The sequence below is a fragment of the Rhinopithecus bieti genome, unplaced genomic scaffold (assembly GCF_001698545.2).
Source record: "Rhinopithecus bieti isolate Rb0 unplaced genomic scaffold, ASM169854v2 scaffold_3527, whole genome shotgun sequence".
NCBI lineage: Eukaryota > Metazoa > Chordata > Mammalia > Primates > Cercopithecidae > Rhinopithecus > Rhinopithecus bieti.
In genome coordinates, this window is record NW_016804488.1 from 475,317 (window position 1) to 497,324 (window position 22,008).

General features: G+C 40.5%; 1 protein-coding gene across 4 annotated transcripts in view; it reads left to right on the plus strand.

Moving 5' to 3' along the window:
• Nucleotides 1-17,920, plus strand: part of CUNH7orf57 (chromosome unknown C7orf57 homolog) — a 27,119-nt gene extending 9,199 nt beyond the window's left edge. The window contains exons 5-9 of one of the 4 annotated variants that reach the window (XM_017868556.1): nt 2,875-3,031; nt 6,273-6,370; nt 9,251-9,471; nt 11,424-11,435; nt 15,491-15,961. In XM_017868556.1, the coding sequence (XP_017724045.1) occupies nt 2,875-3,031; nt 6,273-6,370; nt 9,251-9,471; nt 11,424-11,435; nt 15,491-15,501 (499 nt within the window). In that variant the 3' untranslated portion in view covers nt 15,502-15,961. Of the gene's footprint in view, nt 1-2,874; nt 3,032-6,272; nt 6,371-9,250; nt 9,472-11,423; nt 11,436-15,490; nt 15,962-16,845 lie in introns of those variants that run through there. The other 3 variants (XM_017868555.1, XM_017868557.1, XM_017868559.1) reach the window with 3 other exon arrangements.
• Nucleotides 17,921-22,008: the final 4,088 nt, after the last annotated feature.

The window sequence follows — 22,008 nt, forward strand, 5'->3', positions numbered from 1 at the left end:
GCTCTGTCACCCAGGCTGGAGTGCTGTGGCCAGATCTCAGCTCACTGCAAGCTCTGCCTCCCGGGTTCACGCCATTCTCCTGCCTCAGCCTCCTGGGTAGCTGAGACTACAGGCGCCGCCACCTCGCCCAGCTAGTTTTTTGTAGTTTTTAGTAGAGACAGGGTTTCACCGTGTTAGCCAGGATAGTCTCGATCTCCTGACCTCGTGATCCGCCCGTCTCGGCCTCCCAAAGTGCTGGGATTACAGGCTTGAGCCACCGCACCCGGCCAAGCTTAGTAATTCTTAGCCGGCCTAGGAAATCCAGCTAGTCCTGTCCCTCAGTAGGACTGACCACATCCTCCTGACATAGAAATAGCAGCCTATCCCAAAGGGTTCTCATTAAAGACAAAAGGCACTAGGTAAAGCTACAAATAGATGAAATCCTAAATTTCTACGTTCAGTATTGAGTTATGAGGAGCCATTTTTCCCCTAATATTTGAAATGTCTAAGAAATGTCTATTTGTGGACATGCAAACTTTATGTCCAAAACCACCTCTCTTGGATTGAGAGGTAAAATGAAATATCATTTCAGGCCATTTCCCCATTTTTTTTGGTTTGAAAATAGGACTACCATAGATATATTTTCAAGTAGTTATCTGGTGTTACTTGAATGTTCTGCCATGGTCACAGTGCGGCTTTTGTCTTCAGGATTCTGGTTCCCTCTGTAGTTTAAAATGAATACGCAGGGTGGCTCACACCCAGGTGGGTGGATCACCTGAGGTCAGGAGTTCGAGACCAGCCTGACCAATATGGTGAAACCCCATCTCTACAAAAATTACAAAAATTAGCTGGATGTGGTGGTGTACGCCAGTAGTCCCAGCTACCTGGAAGGCTGAGACCGGAGAATTGCTTGAACCCAGGAGGCAGAGGTTGCAGTGAGCCAAGATAGCACTGCTGCACTCAAGCCTGGGTGACAGAGCAAGACTATCTCAAAAAAAAAAAAAAAAAAAAAGGAATACTCTGTGCTAACAGAGGTTACATCAAAGTGGATGAGCTGAGCAAGAAGAGAGAGTCTTAGAAGGGGAAGCAGGAGACTGGGGGCACTCCTGCAATGCTGCTTGCGCTTGCAAGAACAGAGCAGGGCAGGCAGCCTCAGGTGAGAGTAGAGCCCGAGTACCCCAGGCAGATGTGGAGGGATTTCCTGAGCACCCTTGACCCTGAGCTCTGACTGAGAGGTGCCCAGTGGTCCTGCGGCTACTGGACTCTAAGCAGCTGTGCACTTTCTTGCAGCCGAGGGCGGCTCCTGTTCTAGCTGGGTGCCCTGAGCCAACGGTTAATTCTTGGGGGGAGTTGGGGGCACTTCATGTCTCTGGGGTGCTCCTGGAGAGCATTACCTCAGGCATGCCCCTTCCTCCCATATCCACACTTCCACATGGCCTTTTTCATCCCTTCTTTCTGCTTTTTCCTTCCAAACTGTTGGTACCCCTGTCCCTTTGCTGTCTTCTCCCACCCCATATGTCCTTACGAATTGTCCAAGCCTTCTAGTGATGATCTACTTCTGGGGCCTTTAGTGTTTTTTGTCCTCCTGGGACCTTGTCCTCCTCTGGACTGCAGACCACCTGCTCCGGGTCCTGGGACAGGCCGAGGATGTGAAGAGCGGGAAGCACAGGAGAAATGCGTCCTTCATTGAAAATCTGGGAACCCAGGAGCTACAACTTAACATGCTTTTTTTAAAAAAATTGTCCCTCCCTTTGTTCTTTTCAATGCTCATCTGTCTCTGTGGGCTTTTTACTGCCCTCAGACTGTATCAGAAGTGGGAGGGCTGGGGAGAAGTGCCGCTTCTCACACCTGTGCTCCCTGAGCAACTCAGCCACACTCGTGGCTTCTCTTACTGGGTATCTGCGGCCACCTTCCAAGCCTGCATTTCCAGCCTCTGACCGCTGCTCCCTGGCCTCTTCACTTGTTCTCTCGGAGGCCCCCAGCCACCTCCTTTAGGTGCTTTGCTGCAGTGGTACCCTACTCCTCAACCTTGCCCTTGATGCCCACTTTGCAGCTGGGGCCTCTTCTCAGCATCCTGGAGCCCTGAACAGGTGCAAATGAGGAGCAGGACATGGGCGGGGTGGGGGGGTGGGGTCCCTGCAGCCCCTCAGACACTGCGTGGGGGGGTTGTGCTGCCACATCAAATTTGAATGCAGTGTTCTTCCCTGTTCAAACCTGTTATGTGTACAGGGATCTAAAGGCTGAAGCATTCCAGTGCCTTTGATGCCCCTTCTGTATGCGCTGTGTGTATGGGAAGACTGGTTGCTAGTTTAAATGCCCACAATAAAAATGACCATCCAACAGGAAACAGAACATGTTATTATTATGTTAAATGAACATGTTAAATGGTAAACGTTTAAGGGTGCTTAGTTATTTTAAGGGGTCAAAGTGGTAGATGCTATTCTAAAATAAATAATTATTTTAGAAGATATGTTTTATAATTTCATATTTTAGTATATCTCGTTTTACTAATGTTGAGACCCTGTGATTTCTGAGTGGGCCTCCTGATCCTGGGAGGCAGACCCCGGAAGGGTTGGTGTGTTGTTTAGCAGGCACAGAAGGGAAAGGCCCATCTGTGTTTTCAAGGAGGATGGGTAGTGCCGATGTCAAGAGAGACCGAAGAGAAAAGAATAAGGGAGGGAGAGAAAGAAAGAGGGAAAGAAGAGGAAGAGGAAAAGAGAGAGAGAGAGAGAGCAAGAGAGGGAGAGAGACAGGAGAAAGGAAAGGAGGGAGACAGTGAGAGAGGGAGGGAGACAGAAGGAGAGGGAGAGGGAGAGCCAGCAATGGAGATGGAAGGAAGGGAGGGAGCTGAAATGGCTCAGAGCACCGGGCTATAACTGCTGTCTGTCCCTGCAGAGTGCGGGCTGTCTCCATGCCGGATTACATGGTTCATGAAGAATTTAACCCCGATCAGGCCAATGGTAGCTATGCATCCAGAAGAGGGCCCTTCGACTTCGACGTGAAAACAGTTTGGCAAAGAGAGGCTGAAGAACTTGAAAAGGAGAAAAAAAAGGTGACGGGAGCCCATAAATAGATGGCATCTGCATCCACTTTGCTTCTGTGGCCCCGAGTAATTAAGTGCTGTGATGTTAGCTGCTGGTGGCGTCTTATGTTGTCCGTGGCATCGGCCGCGTGCTCTGTGTTTTAAGTTTGGATCTACTAAAAGGCAAGCAGCCACCATACTGTGGTCTTTCTTTTCTTTTATGAATAATGACTTTAAGAGGTAAGATTCCTTTTGCTAAATGATTTATAGATAGTTAATGCTTATCTAGAGGAAAACTGGCTTAGCACTTCTGATCTGGCAAATACAGAAAAGGAATTTTATATTTAGTCATCCCATTTCTGAATGTTTTCATTTATTTAAGTATTGAGCATTTTCTGGAATACTCTTTGTTGATAATAAAGGAAACGAAGATGAATTCTCTTCTTCTATGTGAAGTCCTGGTGGTGTATTTGATCGCAAAGGAGTGACTGGCTGTGCAGCGAAGGCTTCTCAGAGGATGTGTATTTTAAGAATGCAATGAAGAAAGTTGGAAGCAATCTCGAATTGGTGGCTCTGTTGTTGGGAAGTCTTGATCAGAGGCCCTTCTATCCCCTTTCCTTGTGCCTGGAAGAAACAAGAGCCAGGCCTGCAGCTCCGCCAAGGGCTCAGTGTTGCCCGGGGCTTCAGCACCAGGTCTCAGATTAGTCTCAGTTCTTGCAACTTTGGGGTTTGTGAGTGAAACGGTGAAGTTCACATTACAAATAACTGTAGTGTTTGATACTGAGAATAAGAGTGAACACCGTTGTCACTTGACGGGTGATCATTTTGAACAGTGAAGAGACTGGATGTGTCTCAGCATAGGCGGCAGTTGTTATGAACTATCTATGCCTGATTCCTAGACTGTTGCCTCAGCATCTTGGTTTGAAGGGAAACCCCTCAGTTTATTTTGGGGACTTGAGTAGCTGAACACTAAGTAGAATGTCAACTGGCTGCAATGGGCCACATGCTTTTTCTTTAAGATCTCCATGTCCAGCTGTGATTCGGATTTTGGGTTGTTTCCGTGATCCGTGCAAAGGCACTGGACCTTTTATTGTTGTTTTTGTTTTTTATTTTTTTTTTAATTAGAAGTTCTCGCTCTGTCACTCAGGCTGGAGTGCAGTGGCATTATTATAGCTCACTACACCCTCGAACTCCTGGGCTCAAGGGCTCCTCTGCCACAGCCTCCTGAGCAGCTGGGTCTACAGGTGCATACTACCGTAGACACTCAGCCAAAATGGACCATGTTAAGAATCAGATCTATCTCTTAATGTTGTGCAAGTGGCCAATTACACTGAGTTATAGCCTCTAGTGACAAATGAACCTTTGGATATTAACCATGGTTACAGCTCATATCTACAGAAATCTTAAAATGCTAAATGCTATATCACTCTCAAGTGGGGTTTCTAAGTTAGTACCCATTTACAAAAGGTGTGCTAGGGGCTGCACAAAGTTCCTGAAGCCAGCCCCTCACTGTGGGGAAGGAGATAGGGTGACAAGTGGTGGTGGTTAAAGATACACATGCTGAATATTTAACAGGTAGAGGGACATGGTGTTGGGTAAGGTGCAGGGGATGAACAGCGCATTGGGATGGGCTCCGATTGCCCTAATAAGACAACACAATCACCACTTTGGTACGAAGGTCACCTATGAGTGATGATCACATCCTGGGTGTGGGCCAGCCGACAAAGTGCTTCCTCAACTGTGCCCTGGCCCCACATGGGGCATGTGGTGGACGCTTGACAAGACTTGGGGCACATGTGTTGCCTGTTGGTTACCAGCATTCATGGGGGTCTTGCTCACCTACAGGGTGATCGGGCGATCTTGTTTCCTTTTTTTGAATAGCCATCTTTTCTTCCTGTAATTGTTAGCAATACCTCCATGGATTTTGTTTGCTTGGTTTGGTTTTTTCCAGTTTTCCTGTAGCATTTATTTATATTTCTTTTAATAAGAAATAATTTACATAGAGTGAAACCCACCTTTTATAGAGAATTGCTCTCCAGGTTTTGACTAAGGTGTCCCTTGTGTACCACCACAGCTGTCAAGGAACATAGCAGTCCTGTTGCCCCAGCATTTCTACACCTTTTTGTGGTCAGCCCCTCACCAGACCCTTGCAAGTCCTGATCTGTTTTCAGTCTTTATAGTTCTTCCGGACAGAGCAGGAGCATCGCCATCTTGGACAAGCCTCTCATTCTAAAAGTTCACCTTAATAAAAACCGCCTAAATCCAAGGGGCATTAGCCTAACAGCTAAGGTCAACATGACCATGAACCACAGGTAACATCTCCAACCAGAAACATTCAAACTCCTCCCTGACCAGAGACATGGTGGCCCCTAAATAAGCTCCCTCCAGCCAGGAAGATGCCAGACCCGAGTTAACCGCCCTCCAGGCTGAAAAATGTCTGCCCCGAGATAACCTCCCCTCCTCCCAGAGAGTTTCCAACCCCACCATGAACTTCTCCACACACATGGACATTCCAAGCTTCTCATAAGCCCCCTCACCCTAAAACCAATATATACTTTTAGTCTGTAAGAAAAAGTGCTCCTGACCACAATCGGCCAGGAGTGCATCTCAGGTTTTAACTAAAGAAAACCTGTCTTTGACTGTCAAGCCGCATTTCGTGTTTCTTGCCTCTTTCTTTAATTCTTACACTTCCTTTTCCAGAATGTGAAATCAATGGAATCATATGGTGTGAAGTCTTTCCTGCTTGACTTCTCCAATGTGGTGTAATGCATTTACATTATGCATCTACATTACATACGCGTGGCCGTGCTGTTCCGAGTATCAGTAGTTCATTCATTTCTGTTGCTGAGTTTCATTGGCTGATCATGATACAATTTGTTTATCCATTCATTTGTTGGTGGACATCTGGGTTGCTTCCAGTTCTGGGTGATTATTACAAAAGCATACAGGTGCTTTTGTGAACATATGTTTTCATCCGGGTGTGGGAAATTCCTGCAGGACCAGGCTGTTAGTTGTTCATTGTTTTTTCTCCTGAGCAGATGGCATCTTTACTCGAACATAGCAACTGCTTTTGAGTTACAGATAGTCCCTTTTACATAACTATCTTGTTGAATGAGATGATTGCTGAATTATATTTTATTGTGACCATTTACAATGACCACATTGAAAGTCCAGCCCTACAAGCTTTGTATCTTTGCTACCATTGGTGAGTTTTCTTCTAGTTGTTGAATGCTTTCCACTAACTCAGGGTTTTGTGTGTTTCCTCACACAGCTGAGGCTACCGGCCATTGACTCAAAGTATCTGAGCAAAGCAGACACCCAACTTGGCCCTAAGGACCCTACAGGAAGTAGACTGTCCTTCCCCCCCATGTAAGTGCTTGAGCTACGCCCGCACTGTCTGGACTGGGTTTGGGTTTGGCCTTCCGTCTTTCATCTGGTGATGACTGCGCCAGTGACAGCATCCACACAACTTCTCGAAGCCCTGTCTGCGGCCTGGCCTGGCTGTGCCTGTCGCCCCCTCACTGTGGTTTCTGTTCCTTCCTAATGTCATTCTGCCGCTGTTGAACACATCTGCCCTTCCATGTCATGCTTGCTGCAGGTTGGCAGTGTGGAGGCCCTGCTTCTCCATCAGGCTGTGTCCTGCCTGAAGCACCCACCCCCTCCAAGACACCACCTTCACCATAGTTTGCCGGGGCTGCTTGTCCTGCATGTAGGGGCCGCTAGGTCCTGACGTTTCTGTGTCCAAGGCCTGAACTGAGGTGTCTGTGCCTTGTAAGCGTGCTGGCTCTGTTTCCAGTTAGAAGATATAGCAGGCACACTGACATTTGCTGATCCTCCAGCTGGAGAGTGAAATCCCTGAGGCCTTAGGTGTCTTCTTACTCTCTCAGAATCCAAGTTTAATGCTAGGATAAATGTTATTCATTACCTGACTAATTCTTCAAACAGCTTCTTGTCCAATGGGGAAAAAATAATTAGATACATTGCATTATGACAAATGCCATGACAGCACCAAGCTAGACTGATAGAGAGGGGAATATACATGTATTCATATGTGTTTATATATATGTAAGTATATAGGTATACCTAGACATGTATTTATAGATGTGCAAGAGAGAGAAAATGAAGCATTAGGAGTGGCCTTGATAACAAAGTGATTGGGCGCAAGAAATCCTCCCACCTCAGCCTCACAAGTAGCTGGGGCTATACGCATACACGACCACACCCAGCTAATTTTTTATTTTTTGTAGAGATGAGGTCTCATTATGTTGCCCAGGCTGGTGTCAAACTCCTGCACTCAAACAATCCTCCTGCCTCTGTCTCTCAAAGTGCTGAGACGGAGGCTCAGAGGGAACAGGTGGTGGGTTGCTACTGATCGAGCTGAAAGCTCACACTACCTCTACCGTGTCAAACTGCCCTGTCACTCTTCAGTGTGGGTCAGGGCAAGATATGTGAAGATGCAGTAGATGGTGAAAGGCTAAGCTAACATCAAGAAATGACTGGAGACAAACCTGTATCAGAGAGTAAAATAGCAGCAGGTAACCATTGATAAGGACAAGAAAGAACCAATAAGAAAGTAATCATTTTTTTTTTTTTTTTTTTTGAGATGGAGTCTTGTTCTGTTGCCCAGGCTGGAGTGCAGTGGTACAAACTCAGCTCACTGCAGCCTCCACCTTCCAGGTTCAAGTGATTCTCCTGCCTCAGCCTCCCAAGTAGCAGGACTATAGGTGCCTGCCACCACAGCTGGCTTTCTTTTTGAGACAGAGTCTCGCTCTGTCCCCCAGGCTGGAGTGCAGTGTTGCGATCTTGGCTCACTGCAAGCTCCACCTCCCCTCCCAGGTTCACACCATTCTCCTGCCTCAGCCTCCTGAGTAGCTGGGACTACAGGCGTCCGCCATCACGCCCGGCTAATTTTTTGTATTTTTAGTAGAGGTGGGGTTTCACCATGATGGCCAGAGTGGTCTCGAATTCCTGACCTCAAGTGATCTGCCCGCCTCGGCCTCTCAAAGTGCTGGGATTACAGGTGTGAGCTATTGTGCCCAGCCCTCTTCCTTCCTCCCTTCCCTCCCTCTCTCCTCTCTTTCTTTCTTTTTCTTTCTTTCTTTCTTTCTTTCTTTCTTTCTTTCTTTCTTTCTTTCTTTCTTTCTTTCTTTCTTTCTTTCTTTCTTTCTTTCTCTTCTCTCCTTCCTTCCTTCCTTCCTTCCTTCCTTCCTTCCTTCCTTCCTCTCTCTTTCTCTTTCTTTCTCTCTCTTTCTTTTCCTTTCTCTCTTGTTCTCTTTCTTTCTCTCTCCCTTCCTTCCTTCTTTTCTTTCTTTCTTTCTTTCTTTCTTTCTTTCTTTCTTTCTTTCTTTCTTTCTTTCTTTCTTTCTCTCTTTCTTCTTTCCTTTCTTCCTTCCTTCCTTCCTTCCTTCCTTCCTTCCTTCCTTCCTTTCTCTCTCTCTCTCTCTCTTTCTCTCTTTTCATTCCTTTCTCTTTTTTCCTTTTTTCTTTTTTTTGAGACTGAGTCTCACTCTGTTGCCCAAGCTGGAGTGCAGTGGTGTGATCTCGGCTCACTGCAACCTCCACCTCTCAGGTTCAAGTGATTCTCCTGCCTCAGCCTTCTGAGTAGCTGGGAGTACAGGTGTGCGCCACCATGTCCAGCTAATTTTTGTATTTTTTGTAGAGACAGGGTTTCACCAGGTTGGCCAGGATGGCCTCGATCTCTTGACCTCGTGGCTGCCTCCCTCGGCCTCCCAAAGTGCTAGGATTATAGGCGTGAGCCACCGCACCCAGCAGTTTTTTTGTTGTTCTTTTGTTTTGTTTTCTTTTTAAAGGTAGTTCTGAGCAATCCATTACTATGAAGGAAGGGGGTGGTGTTTTCTTAGGAAGGCTTATACTAGAATTATTACTAGAAATACTAGAGTGAAATACTAGAGTGAAATACTAGAATTATTACTAATTCTTAATTGACTCTCACAAAGAAAGATTTTGGAAGCTGAACTAAACATGCTCTCATCCCTGTACAAGAGATGCTTTGACATGCACTTGTTATGCTTAAAAATGGAGACAGTGAGACAGACAGAGAAGCAGAGGGGGAGATACGAAAGGGCAGAGAGAGATAGAGGGAGAAAGAGAGAGGGAGAGGCAGAGAGAGAGGTTTTTTAGGTTTGAAGGGACGGTGACACCTCCTATTTAGTGTGTTCACGGAATGCTGCTTCTGCTTTATCATTAACCCTTGTGCTTAAGTTTCACATTACTTTTACTCTTTTTAAGGCCTGGTCAAAAAAACAGTTCACCTACCAATTTTTCCAAACTCATTAGCAATGGTTATAAGGATGAGTGGTTGCAGCAGCAGCGAGCTGACTCAGGCAAGAGGACCCCGAAGATCTCCAGGGCGTCAGTGTCATCTCAGTCCCCACGAGACCCAGAAGGTCCCCAGGATGCAGCGAGGCTCCAGGACGGAGAGGCTCCTGAAGGTCCTAAGGATGCCCCAGGTGAGGCACGGGCAGCCATCTGTGTTTACTGGAGGCTTGGTTAATTGTGATGCAGCAGCTGATGTTCTTATCGCATGATGCTTCTCGTAATGAGAAATGAGGAACCCAAAAATGATGTGAAAACACCCATAGAAGTACCAAGGTTACAGGTAAGTAAGAGGGTAATACATGTTTCGCTCTTTCCTCTTTATTCAAATGAATAGCGGAAGTCATGACTTTTGGGGTTTTACATTTTCTTTTTTTTTTTTTTGAGACGGAGTCTCGCTCTGTCGCCCGGGCTGCAGTGCAGTGGCCGGATCTCGGCTCACTGCAAGCTCCGCCTCCTGGGTTCCCGCCATTCTCCTGCCTCAGCCTCCCGAGTAGCTGGGACTACAGGCGTCGCCACGTCGCCCGGCTAGTTTTTTGTATTTTTTAGTAGAGACGGGGTTTCACCGTGTTAGCCAGGATGGTCTCGATCTCCTGACCTCGTGATCCGCCTGCCTCAGCCTCCCAAAGTGCTGGGATTACAGGCTTGAGCCACCGCGCCCGGCCTGGGTTTTACATTTTCTTATTTGTCAAAATGTTTGATAGTCCATTTGATATAACAAACAAATAACATACCAAATAATATCAACTTTTATTCTTTCAGATCCAAAAAATGTTGACCCTAAAATGCGTGGACTTTTGCATAAGCAGCTGGTCCTTTTGAGATCACTTTTAAAAGTTTTGAAAATAAGTCAAAATTCAAACTGAAATTACTCCATTATTGGCATATCTTAAACTTTGAACAATTTAGAACTTTCTCCGTAATTAGACGGTCAAAGTACTATATTAGTTTTTATTTATTATCATATTTTATTTTATTTATTTTTGAGACAGAGTCTTACTCTGTTGTCCTGACTGGAGTGAAGTGACACAGTCACAGATCACTGCAGCCTCGAACTCCTGGGCTCAAGTGATCCTCCCACCTCAGCCTCCCAAGTAGCTGGGACTATAGGCATGCACCACTACACTCAGCTACTTTTTTGTTTTTCATAAAGACAAGGCCTCACTATGTTGCCCCGGCTGGTCTCAAACTCCTGGGCTCAAAAAATTCTTCTACCTCTGCCTTGCAAACTACTGAGATGACAGGTGTGAACCACTGTGCACAACCACTCATTTTTATTTTTAATAGTACAGAAAGAATTCATCTTATTTTTTCAACACATCCATCTTAATACCTATTGAGCATTATGTTCAGTATCCATAGCTCTATTAATTATTGACCATTTGCTTCTGGGAAGCTTGTTTTTACTCTTGAGGCTTGAGTTCTTTGATTAAGAGGAAAGATGGCGTGTTATACCTCTTCAAACATTTCAAGTGTTTGGTGTGGTTATTTGTAAGTGAGGTCACTGTTTGCCATTATTCCACACCCTGTTCCTTACTGTATTTGTTGAGCAAGATCTGCCACTTACTGGCTGACTCTCTCCTTTATTATCCTGGAGGATAAGATGGTGACAAGTTCATATTCAGTGTTGGTAAAAAGCACCCTATTGGCTGGGCACGGTGGCTCATGCCTGTAATCCCAGCACTGTGGGAGACCGAGGCAGGTGGATCAACTGAGGTCAGGAGTTTGAGACCTGCCTGACCCCATCTCTACTAAAAATACAAAATTAGCTGGGCGTGGTGGTGCATGCCTGTAATCCCAGCTACTCAGGAGGCTGAGTCAGGAGAATCACTTGAACCTGGGAGGCGGAAGTTGAGGTGAGCCAAGATTGCGCCATTGCACTGCAGCCTGGGCAACAAGAGGGAAACTCCGTCTCAAAAAAAAAAAAAGTGTGCCCTATTGAACTTTACAATGTCAAGAGTGTTTTATGACTTATTGCTTTAAGTAATATAGAATTTTTATTAACTCTTTAAGTAATTATGACTTCTTTTAATACTTGGTCTGTTTCGTTAACCTGAACAACGAATGTACTTGTTTTTTATTACAGAGTCTTCTCAAAGTGAGTATTTATAAAGTAACCTGCACCAAAACAAGACAAAAGTCTTACACAAAAAAATCGATGGACATAGTCCTGCAATCTGAGACTACAGCCCCTCGGCAGCCTGGAATGTCCTTCTCCAAACTGCATGCATTCTGACTACAAAGCCTGTGCCATGTATGTTTTAAAAAAAATCGGAGTTCCAGAAACATAACTTAGGGAGAGCAAAAAGAGGATCGCTTACACTGTTACAACATGATTCTTCTTCTTCTTCTTCTTCTTCTTTTTTTTTTTTTGAGAGGGAGTCTCACTCTGTTGCCCAGGCTGGAGTTCAGTGGCGCAATCTCGACTCACTGCAAGCTCTGCCTCCCAGGTTCACGCCATTCTCCCGCCTCAGCCTCCCAAGTAGCTGGGACTACAGGCGCCTGCCGCCACACCCGGCTAATTTTTTGTATTGTTAGTAGAGACAGGGTTTCACCGTGTTAGCCAGGATGGTCTCGATCTCCTGATCTCGTGATCTGCCCGCCTCGGCCTCCCAAAGTGCTAGGATTACAAGCACGAGTCACTGCGCCTGGCCTATTGTTCTTTTATACATGTTACACAAGCAAAAACGTACTTTAGTTCATAGGCACACACTGTTTAACTCGCCATGTGAGAGTCATACTGGAAAAGGTAAGTAAAAAGCCATGGGAGACTCCAATTTATTTTTTGGTTTACTTTTTAATTTATTTTTTAATTTACTAATAATAATTGCATACAACTATGGAGTGCAATGCAATGTTTTGATATATGTACACATTGTGGCATCATTAAAGATAACTAAAATATCCATTACCTCAAATACTTATACTTTTTTTTGTGGTGATCACACTTAAAATCTGTTCTTTTAACGATTTTGAAATATACAACATATTATTATTAACTTTATTCACCTTGCTGTGAAATAGATCATTAAAACTTAATTCATCCTGTCTAAGGGAAACTTGGTACTTTTTGACCAACTTCTTCTCTTATCCCATCAACTACTAGCCCATCCCCAGCACCTGGTAGCACATTCTGTTCTGCTTCTATGAGTTCAACTTTTTTAGATTCCATGTATGGCTGCAATTATACAGTATTTGTCTTTCTGTACCTGGCTTATTTTACTCAGACGGATGTACTCCAGGTTCATCCATGTTGTCACAAATGACAGAATTTACTTCTTTTATAAAGGCTGAATAGTGTTCCATCGTGTATATACCACATTTTCTTTCCTTATTCATCTGCTGATGCACAGTGAGGTTGATTCCATAGCTTGGTTATTGTGACTAATGCTGCAGAAAATTTGGGAGTGCAGATATAGCTTTGTGACATACTGATTCCATTTCCTTTGATACATGCCCAGCAGTGGGATTGCTATATCATACGGGAATTCGATTTTTAGTTTTTTAAGGAAACTCCATAATGTTTTCCATTATGGCTATTCTAATTTACATTTCACCTTCAGTATGTAATGGATCCTTTTTCTCCATATTATCGTCAACACTTACTTTTCATCTTTTTGATAATAGCCATTTTGACAGGTGTGAGATGATACCTCATTGTGGTTTTCATTTGCATTTCCCTGATGACAGTAATGTTGAGCTTTTTTATATATACCTGTTGGCCATTTACATGTCTTCTTTTGAGAAATGTCTGTGCAAGTCCTTTGCCCATTTTTAAATTGGATTATTTTTTTTTTCTGCTACTGAGTTGAGTTCCTTATATATTTTGGATATTAACCCCTTATCAGACTTATTGGAAACTTATACATTTTCCAAATATTTTTTCCTGTGGTGTGGCTTGTCTTTTTATTTTGTTGTTTGTTTAATTTGCTTGCAGAAACTTTTAATGTAGTCCCACTTATTTTTCCTTTAGTTGCCTGGGTTTTTGGTGTTCTATCCAAAAAATCATTGCCCAGACCAGTGCTGGGGAGCTTGTTCCCTATATTTTTTCTATAGGTTGAGCATCCCAAATCTGAAAATCTGAAATCAAAGGAAATGCTCATTCAAACATTTCAGATTTTGAATTTTTGGATTTGGGATGCTCAACCAGTAAGTATGCAAATATTTCAAAATTTAAAAATAATTGAAATCCCAAACACTTCTGGTCTCAAGGATTTCAAATAAAGGATACTCAACCAATAGCAGTTTTACAGTTTCAGGTCTTTTGTTTAAGTCTTCATCTATTTTGAGTTGATTTTAGCATATTAAATGAGATGAAGATCCAATTTTATGTCTCTGCATGTGGATATTCAGTTTACCCAGCACCATTTATTGAAGAAACTGTCCTTTCCCTCATTGTGTGTTCTTGGCACCTTTGTTGAAAATTAATTGACTGTTAATGCATGGGTTTATTTCTTGGCTCTATCCATTGATCTATACTTCCATTTTTATGCCAGTACCATGCGGTTTTGCTTACTCTAGCTTTGTAATATATTTTGAAATCAAATAGCATGATTTGACTATTAATTATTCTGATCCATGTATGTAGGCTATGTTTCCATTTATTTGTGTCTCTTCAACTTATTTCATCCATGTTTTATAGTTTTCAGTGTACAGGTCTTTTACCTCCTTGGCTAAATTTATTCTTAAGTATTTTTTAATGCTATTGAGATTGGGATTGTTTCCTTTCTTTTTCAGATCATTTGTTGTTAGTATATAGAATGCTACCAATTTTTGTCTGTTGATTTTGTATCCTGCAATTTTACTGGATTTGTTGATCAGTTTTCACAGTTTTTTGGTGGAGTCTTTAGGGCTTTCTATATATAAGATCACATTGTCACCAAACAGAATATTTCACTTGTCTCTTTATAATCTGAATGATTTCTATTTATTTTTCGTGCCTAATTGCTCTGGCTAAGACTTCAGGTACTAAGTCAAATAGAAGTGGTGATAGTGAGTGCCCCTGTATTTCTCCTGATCTTAGAAAAAAAGCTTTCAGTTTTCACTGGTGAATGTCATATTAGCTGTGGGCTTCTCATGTATGGCCTTTATTGTGTAAAGGTACATTTCCTCTATGCTTAATTTGTTGAGAGTTTTTATCATAAAAGGATGTTGAACTTTGTCAAGCACTTTTCCTGTATCTATTAAGGTGACCATATGGTTTTTGTCCTTCATTCTGTTCATGTGGTATATCACATTTAATGATTTGCATATGTTGAACCATCCTTGCTTACCAGGGATAAATTCCACATGATCATGGTTTATGATCTTTTTAATGTGCTGTTGAATTTGGTTTGCTAGTATTTTGTTGTGAATTTTTGCATCTATGTTTATCAGGGAAATTGGCCTATAATTTTCTTTTCTTATAGGGTCCTTGTCTGACTTTGGTATCAGAGTAATGCTGGCCTCATAAAATGAGTTTGGAAGTGTTCCTTCCTTTTCAATTTTTTGGAACAGCTTGAGAAGAGTTAGTATGAGTTCTTCCTTTACATGTTTGGTAGAATTCACCAGTGAAGCCATTATGTCCTGGGCTTTTCTGTGATGGGAGAGGTGTTTTTTTTTTTTTTTGTTTGTTTGTTTTTTACCTGATTCAATCTCCATACTCACTCTTAGACTTCACATTTTCTATTTCTTCATGATTCAGCTTTGGTGGATTGCATGATTCTAGGAATGTATCCATTTCCTCTAGACTATCCAATTTGTTGGTGTATAATCGTTCACAGTCGTCCTTTGTGGTCCTTTGTGTTTTGCAGTATCAGTTGCAACATATCCTCTTTCTTTTCTTATTTTTTTCAGTCTTTTCTTTTTTTCTCTCTTAGTCTAACTAAGTATTTGTCAATTTTGTTTATAATAAAATATTACTCTTACATTTTTGATCTTTTCTATCTTTCCTTCTGCTAACCTTGGGCTTAAATTATTCTTCTTTAGGACCTCAAGTTAAATATACAAATGCAGCAGGTACAGAAGATCACCTTCATAAGATATGATAAGGGTTTTATTATTCTGCATTGTCTTAAGAAGATAGAATTTACTTCACCATTGACAAAATATTACATATCTGATCAAGGGACTATCATTTGATATTCATATAAATGTATAAACTTTATATTGCAGGTGTTATGTAATCTTTGTGTTTATATTATCAGCAAGATCTGTTTAATTTTGAAGAAACTTTTTAAGCTTTCAAATTAATGAAAGCCTAAATAAGCAGCAAAGCCCCTAAGAGCTGGAAGAATCATCATGCAGAGAAGAGGATCTGCTCTGCTTAGTTTCTGGATAGCTGAGGCGGGTGTCACTATGAAACGCTTGCTCCCACCTCTCAGTATCTCTGATTTCAAGGCTAATGCTAGAGCTTTTGACATCCACACTCTCTCCACTGTCAGTCTGACCACTGTTTTCCTTCCTGTATTTCATTTCCTTGTCTTTTTTCCTATTTTCCCTGCTGTCCATCATGGTTTTAACTTTATAAACAATAGGCAATTTAGAAAGTGCCTTTTTTTCCTTCCAACTAGACATCTCTCCACTTAGAATGTGTTGCTATAACTTTCTGGAGACTAATCTTGTCAAGGCTTCTTATTTTATTTTATTTTATTTTATTTTATTTTTTTAAGATAGGATCTTGCTCTTTTGCTGGGCCTGGAGTGCAGTGGTGCAATCATGGCTCACTGCAGCCTTGACCTCCTGTGCTCAAGTGATCCTTCTGCCTCAGCCTCCTGACCAGATGGAACTACAGGTGCATGCCACCATACCTGGCTAATTTTTGTATTTTTTATAGGGATGAGGTTTCACCATGTTGCCCAGGCTGGTCTTGAACTCCTGAGCTCAAGCAATCCACCCACTTCAGCCTTCCACAGTGTTGGGATTTTAGGCGCGAGCCACCACACCCAGCCTAAGGCTTCTTCTTAATGTTTCTTTCCCTCCATGAGACACAAGATTATTATTATTATTATTGTTTATTGCATTTTTTTCTAGCTGTCCTAGATATTTTGACATGCCCTAAAGCTAGACATTAGGAAACTGGTACACTATTGTACTTTGGGAGGGTCAGCATTAATGAAGATTTCAAAAGACTTGGGAGCAGGGACACATGCCATGCCAAGACTGACAGCCTGAGTTGCCCCACCTCCCTATTCGCCTTGCCCAGGCTGTGCTCATACTATTTATTTAATAATTCTTGTCAGTGTGCTTATGTCAGCAGAAACTTTCCACAACACACAGGCAAAACTCATGAATTAAACTGTTTCCAATGGGGCACTCTCTTCTAGTCTACCAATGCAAAAGTTGTAGTCTTGTGTTTCCAATGTATGATTTATGCCAGGATCATAAGCTCGATTTTTCTGTAGACTCAGAAATAATCCTTATTAATAGGTACAGAACTATGTGTTTTCTTATATTTAAAGTTATTTATGGTTTTTTAATTTATAGAAAACGTCATCTTTGTCTACTTATTTATTTACTTTGTGTTGCAGGCCCAGAAGAATCTGTATCTGCATCAACACCAGCAGAGCTCAAATAAATCCTGATGCAATATATATTTAGGATAATTTTGAAATGGCTAAATATGACATGACTATATTATAGCTACATTTCTGAGGCTCTTTTTGTATTTAATTAATATAGACTCTCATTGAATAATTTAACTTGTAGCAGATTTGACATTGCTGCATAGAAGGGGCAGGTGTTGGTTTTTGTTTCTTGAGTTTCTCTGAGATGTGAAACACATGGCTAACAAGCACAACTATGGCCTCTGGTACCCTCTGCCCTGCTGGCCTGTTGATGTCCCAGTATCTCAGAACCAATCACTTGCACCCTGTCATCAACTAACATAACCTCCTACTGTGTGAACCACTCTTAGTGGGCATTACTACTGGATTCTTGACTAGAGGAAACTTACAGAACAGGTGTTAAACCTTTTCCAATATTTAGTATTGCAATCTTTACAGAAATCATTTTCTAGTTACAAAAAAATTTAATTCCAAAATATGGTGATACAGTTTATGTCAAGAAAATATTTTAATTTATTATGCCATGAATTTAACATTTAATATAAAATATTGTAACATTTGCTGTTCTTAAATGTTTGCTATTTTTTCTTAAACTGAGATTCAAAATATTAAACATTTATTATTTTGTATAAACCTTTAAGTAAATATGCTGTTTTAATATTTTAATTTAGTAAAATTAACAAAAGCTCCCAAGCTGAATTTACTTTGTTTTATAAATAAATTGTTTATATTTAAGTAATTAGCTAAAATATAGTTCTATGTTTTGTATATTAATTGATTAATAACATAATAATTTTATGTGGGAATGTTTTAAAAAAGCCAAATAAAGCCACAGATATTTTAGCTTCTTTCCCAGAATAAACTTATCATGCATTTGCTTACCTAAAATTTAAGTTTCAAATTAGTTCTCTATATGAGACACTTAATTGAGCATATATATCTATATTCATTGATCAAACTGATATGCTACGGGAGAATGTATGCAACATGTAAAAAATGCAAATGGCTGTATGCATTGAATAAAAATCATATGCAATTATAGTAAAAAGTTTGTTTTTTCCCTTTCCTATTCTCTTCCTTCCTCTATATGAATTCTTACCTCATTCCCAGATACCTCCACCTTAATGAAATAGTCATCAGGAACAGATGTCAATAGTGTAGAACTCTTCAATTCTTTATTTAGATTATCATAGTAACAGAAACCTGTGGTTTAGGAAAAATGAGGACAAAATTTGGAGTAAGGACCAGTGATCAAATTTAGGCTCCACCTACGGTAGCCAGTGTCGTCCTAAACAACAATCAGAGAGGCTGTCTGAAAGCAAATGGTATTTATTTGGGAATGAGGCAGTTCAATGGAAATATAGTAAACTATGCACATATAGTAAACTGTGCACATATTCATGGAGGTCAAGGAAGACAAAAATAGAAAGGATTACATAATTGTTTTGATATAATTATCCTTGACTATAATGATCAATAATGAGGGTGATGCCACTCCAACTTTGAAAAGGCAGTGGCTGGACAGATGTCCTCACAGAAGTATTTTTTTATGTATGGTTGCAATACCCTTTGTTCAAGGTTGCAGTTTTATAGAGTCTTTTGTGATAGCTTTTGCTATTCTGTGCAATTCCAACTATATGGCATGCTGGGAATGGTAAAACTATGGCTACAGTAAAACTATCACTAATAGACAGGGATTAGGGAGGAGGAATGAATAGACAGAGCACAGAGGAATTTTAGGCCAGCTAAACGACTCTCTGTATAATGCTACAATGGTGGAGACATATCATTATAAATTTGTCCAAACCCATAGAATCTATAACATCAAGAGTAAACCTTAATATAAACTATTAAGTTTGGGTGATAATGGTGTCTCAATGTGGGTTCATCAATTGTAACAAATGTATCACTGCTGTTCCAGGTGTTGACGGTAGGAGAGGCTGTGAGTGCTTGAGAGGAAAAGGTATATGGGAACTCTGTTCTTTCTGCTCAATTTTGTTGTGATCCTATAACTGACCCAAAAGGTCTATTAAAAATAAAAAAAATAAGATAATGCCCTATATGTCATAAAAAAATTAAAACTACAATGTGAAAAAAGCAGGTTGGGCATGGTGGCACATGCCTATAGTCCCAGCTACATAGGAGGCTGAGTAGAGACTATTGCTTGAGCCCAGGAGTTCAAGTCCAGCCTGAGCAGCATAGCGAGACCCGGTCTCATAAATAAACAAATAAATATTTGTATGAAGTAGAAAGTGCTGGGTATGCTGCCTGCAGTGCTAAATGATGGGATATACAAGTGGTTACATCACATCCCTTGAGTTAAAGGTTAAAAAACAACAGATCAACTTAGGTCTAAAGGACAAATCAGCATTAGTAACATTTAAAAATGAAAATAAAGGTGCTCACCAGGGCAGCCCGTATACTAAAAATGAAAATAAGGAGGAAAAAATATTTTCAAGCCTTTTTGTCCTTAGAGAGCAAAGCTCAGCAGCTTTGACAGGCTCTCATGCTCTTAGTTTAGATTTCACGTGGGAGCTCTTTGTGAAACAATGAAGAGGCTGTCTATGCAGTTTTAGCAAGTACAATAATGTGCAACAGAAATTCTGATTCAGTAGCAAGCTCTTCAGGTGGTAGCATGAACCCTCCTTTGAGACATACTGCCCTGTAACTTGGGTCAACGCAACTTAGAATTAAAAGATTTTGTTTTGAATGTGCCATGTTTTTATGAGGTTACTAAAAGATTTGCAATAAAGTACAACTTTTCTACCCAAGAATATCCTAATTTCTTTGAAACTATTCGTTACGTATTAATATGTAGCTATTCCTTGCCTCATGAACTACAGATGTAAAATTATTTTAAAACTGCATCTTGGGGACTTTCTAGTAGTTAGTGACAACCACCTCAGCTAAATCTCCCCACACATCATTTAAAAATTGAGCAGATCAAATAACCAAATTGAGCAGATGTACCAATCTTTGTACATCTATAATATAAAGACAACCACCAATGGCCCATTTCTTCAGCACAATTAGAAAAGAAAGGGCACCATAAGCTTAAAATGACCTGTAAATAGACAAACATAAACTTCCAGCAGAGTCATTTCTACAGCTCCCACCACACACTTTACTGAAGATGAGGGAAGATCCAGAAAGACTCCAGAAAGAGAAGAGAAGGTGCAGGTAAAACTACCTGCAGAAGGAAAAGTCCCGATTATGTGGGAACATAGTAAAAATGCGTGGTGAAGGGGAAATCGAAGTGGAGAAAACGGAAGATTCTATCAAACAACAGTAAGCCAAAAAAAATGGAAGGACACACAATTCCTTCCCTGTATGTATGAAAACAGCCACTCAAGAAAAAAATCTTCACATCTCACTACTGATAGAAGATGGCACATTTGAATCGTATAAATCATCCCAGTAGCCAACTCTATTCACAAAGTAAAATATACTAGAAGTCTTTATCAAGAGTACAATAAGACAAAGACAAAAACTGATAATAAAATATTTTGGTTGATAAAATTTTCTCCAAAAGTTAACAATGAAACACAAGATACCTCTATTACAACACTTCTCAAGCAAGCATTTACAGGTTTTAAAAATGTGCACACAACAACAAACATACACTCTGGCTTGGAAATTTAAAAACTAAGAACATAAATTAATTCCATCCTGTAAAAAAAAAGAACGAATAAAATGTGAGTTTATTTAATTTCAAGAAGAAAAGAATCACAAGAAAATTCTATCGGAAATAAGTACTATAAGAGGCCCCAAGGAGAATAGATTAAAATAAAAATGTAATGTGGGTCATTGAAGAAAAGAAAGAAAAGAACGAAGAGATTGAAAATGAGATGAAATAGAAAGGATTAGAGGGAAATTTATCGAAATGGAAGACAATGAAAGAAGATTAAACGTGTATAACTGGATTCTCTGAAGAAGGAAAAAGCTATATACAGTGGAATAGAACTAATATTTCTAACTGCAACTCTAGAAAATATTTCAGAAATAATACTTGAATCTACATATTGGAAAGATCCACAATGTACCAGGAAAACTTATCTGTAACAATGTCAAGACATATTCTAATAAAATTATGAGATTTTATTGGAAATAAAATATTCCCAGTTCCTCTAAACAAAAAGATCTAATAATTTACAAGGTCAAGCAAAATTATCTGGCATAAGATTTCTCCAAAGCAATATGCAAGGCAACACTGAAGCGGCATTTTCAAGAAACTCAATGAAAGAATATATGAACCAAGCCAAACTGTCCCTCAAGTATCAAGGCTACAGAAGAACGGTTTCAAACATGTAAGAATGAGCCTTTTCTGAAGCACCAGCTAGAGGATGAGATTCACTCAGCTAAAAATGACTGAAGAAAATTCAGCAAAAGGACTACTGATGAGCACTTAATATAGTTAATTATGGACCTAAAACTAAGATAAAAGTGGGGAAAACATGAGAGAATAATATATAAATGTTCTATATTCTGACAAACTAGAAATAACATAACTAAAAATTTAGAAAAGGAAAAGATAAATCTAAAATAAACCCTTTGGTGGATAGATCATGCACAGTACTCAAAGAATACCATTAGAAACTGACAAAACAGATAGTAAAAAATTAAATAAGAAAACAAAAATAAGGGCACTAAGAAAGACATAAGTTAAAAAAAATTACAGAGAGAAAGAAAAATAGTAAATATAATACTCAAAGTAATTACAATAATGTGACTGAATTAAGACGACACCTGTAAGTCATATCAATAAATGTAAATGAGCTTAACTCATCTGTTAAAAGATCTTCATTTTGCTTTACAAAGCAAGACACAAATGTCATATGCTGGAGACGTGAGACACATTTGAAACAGAGGATTCAGAAAGGCTAAAAATGAAATGATGAGCCAAGGCATACCAGGAAAACTGAAATAATAGAAAACACAGGTAGCAATATTTATGTCACACAAAGTAAAATTCAAGCACTAAACATTACATGAGACAAAGAACTTTTTAATACTAAAAGCCAAAAGTCACTGGAAAGACAGTACAGTTATGAATATCTAAGTGTCGAGTATAACAGAGACCACTTTTATGAGGCAGGAACTACAGGAAATGCAAGGAGTCAACTACTA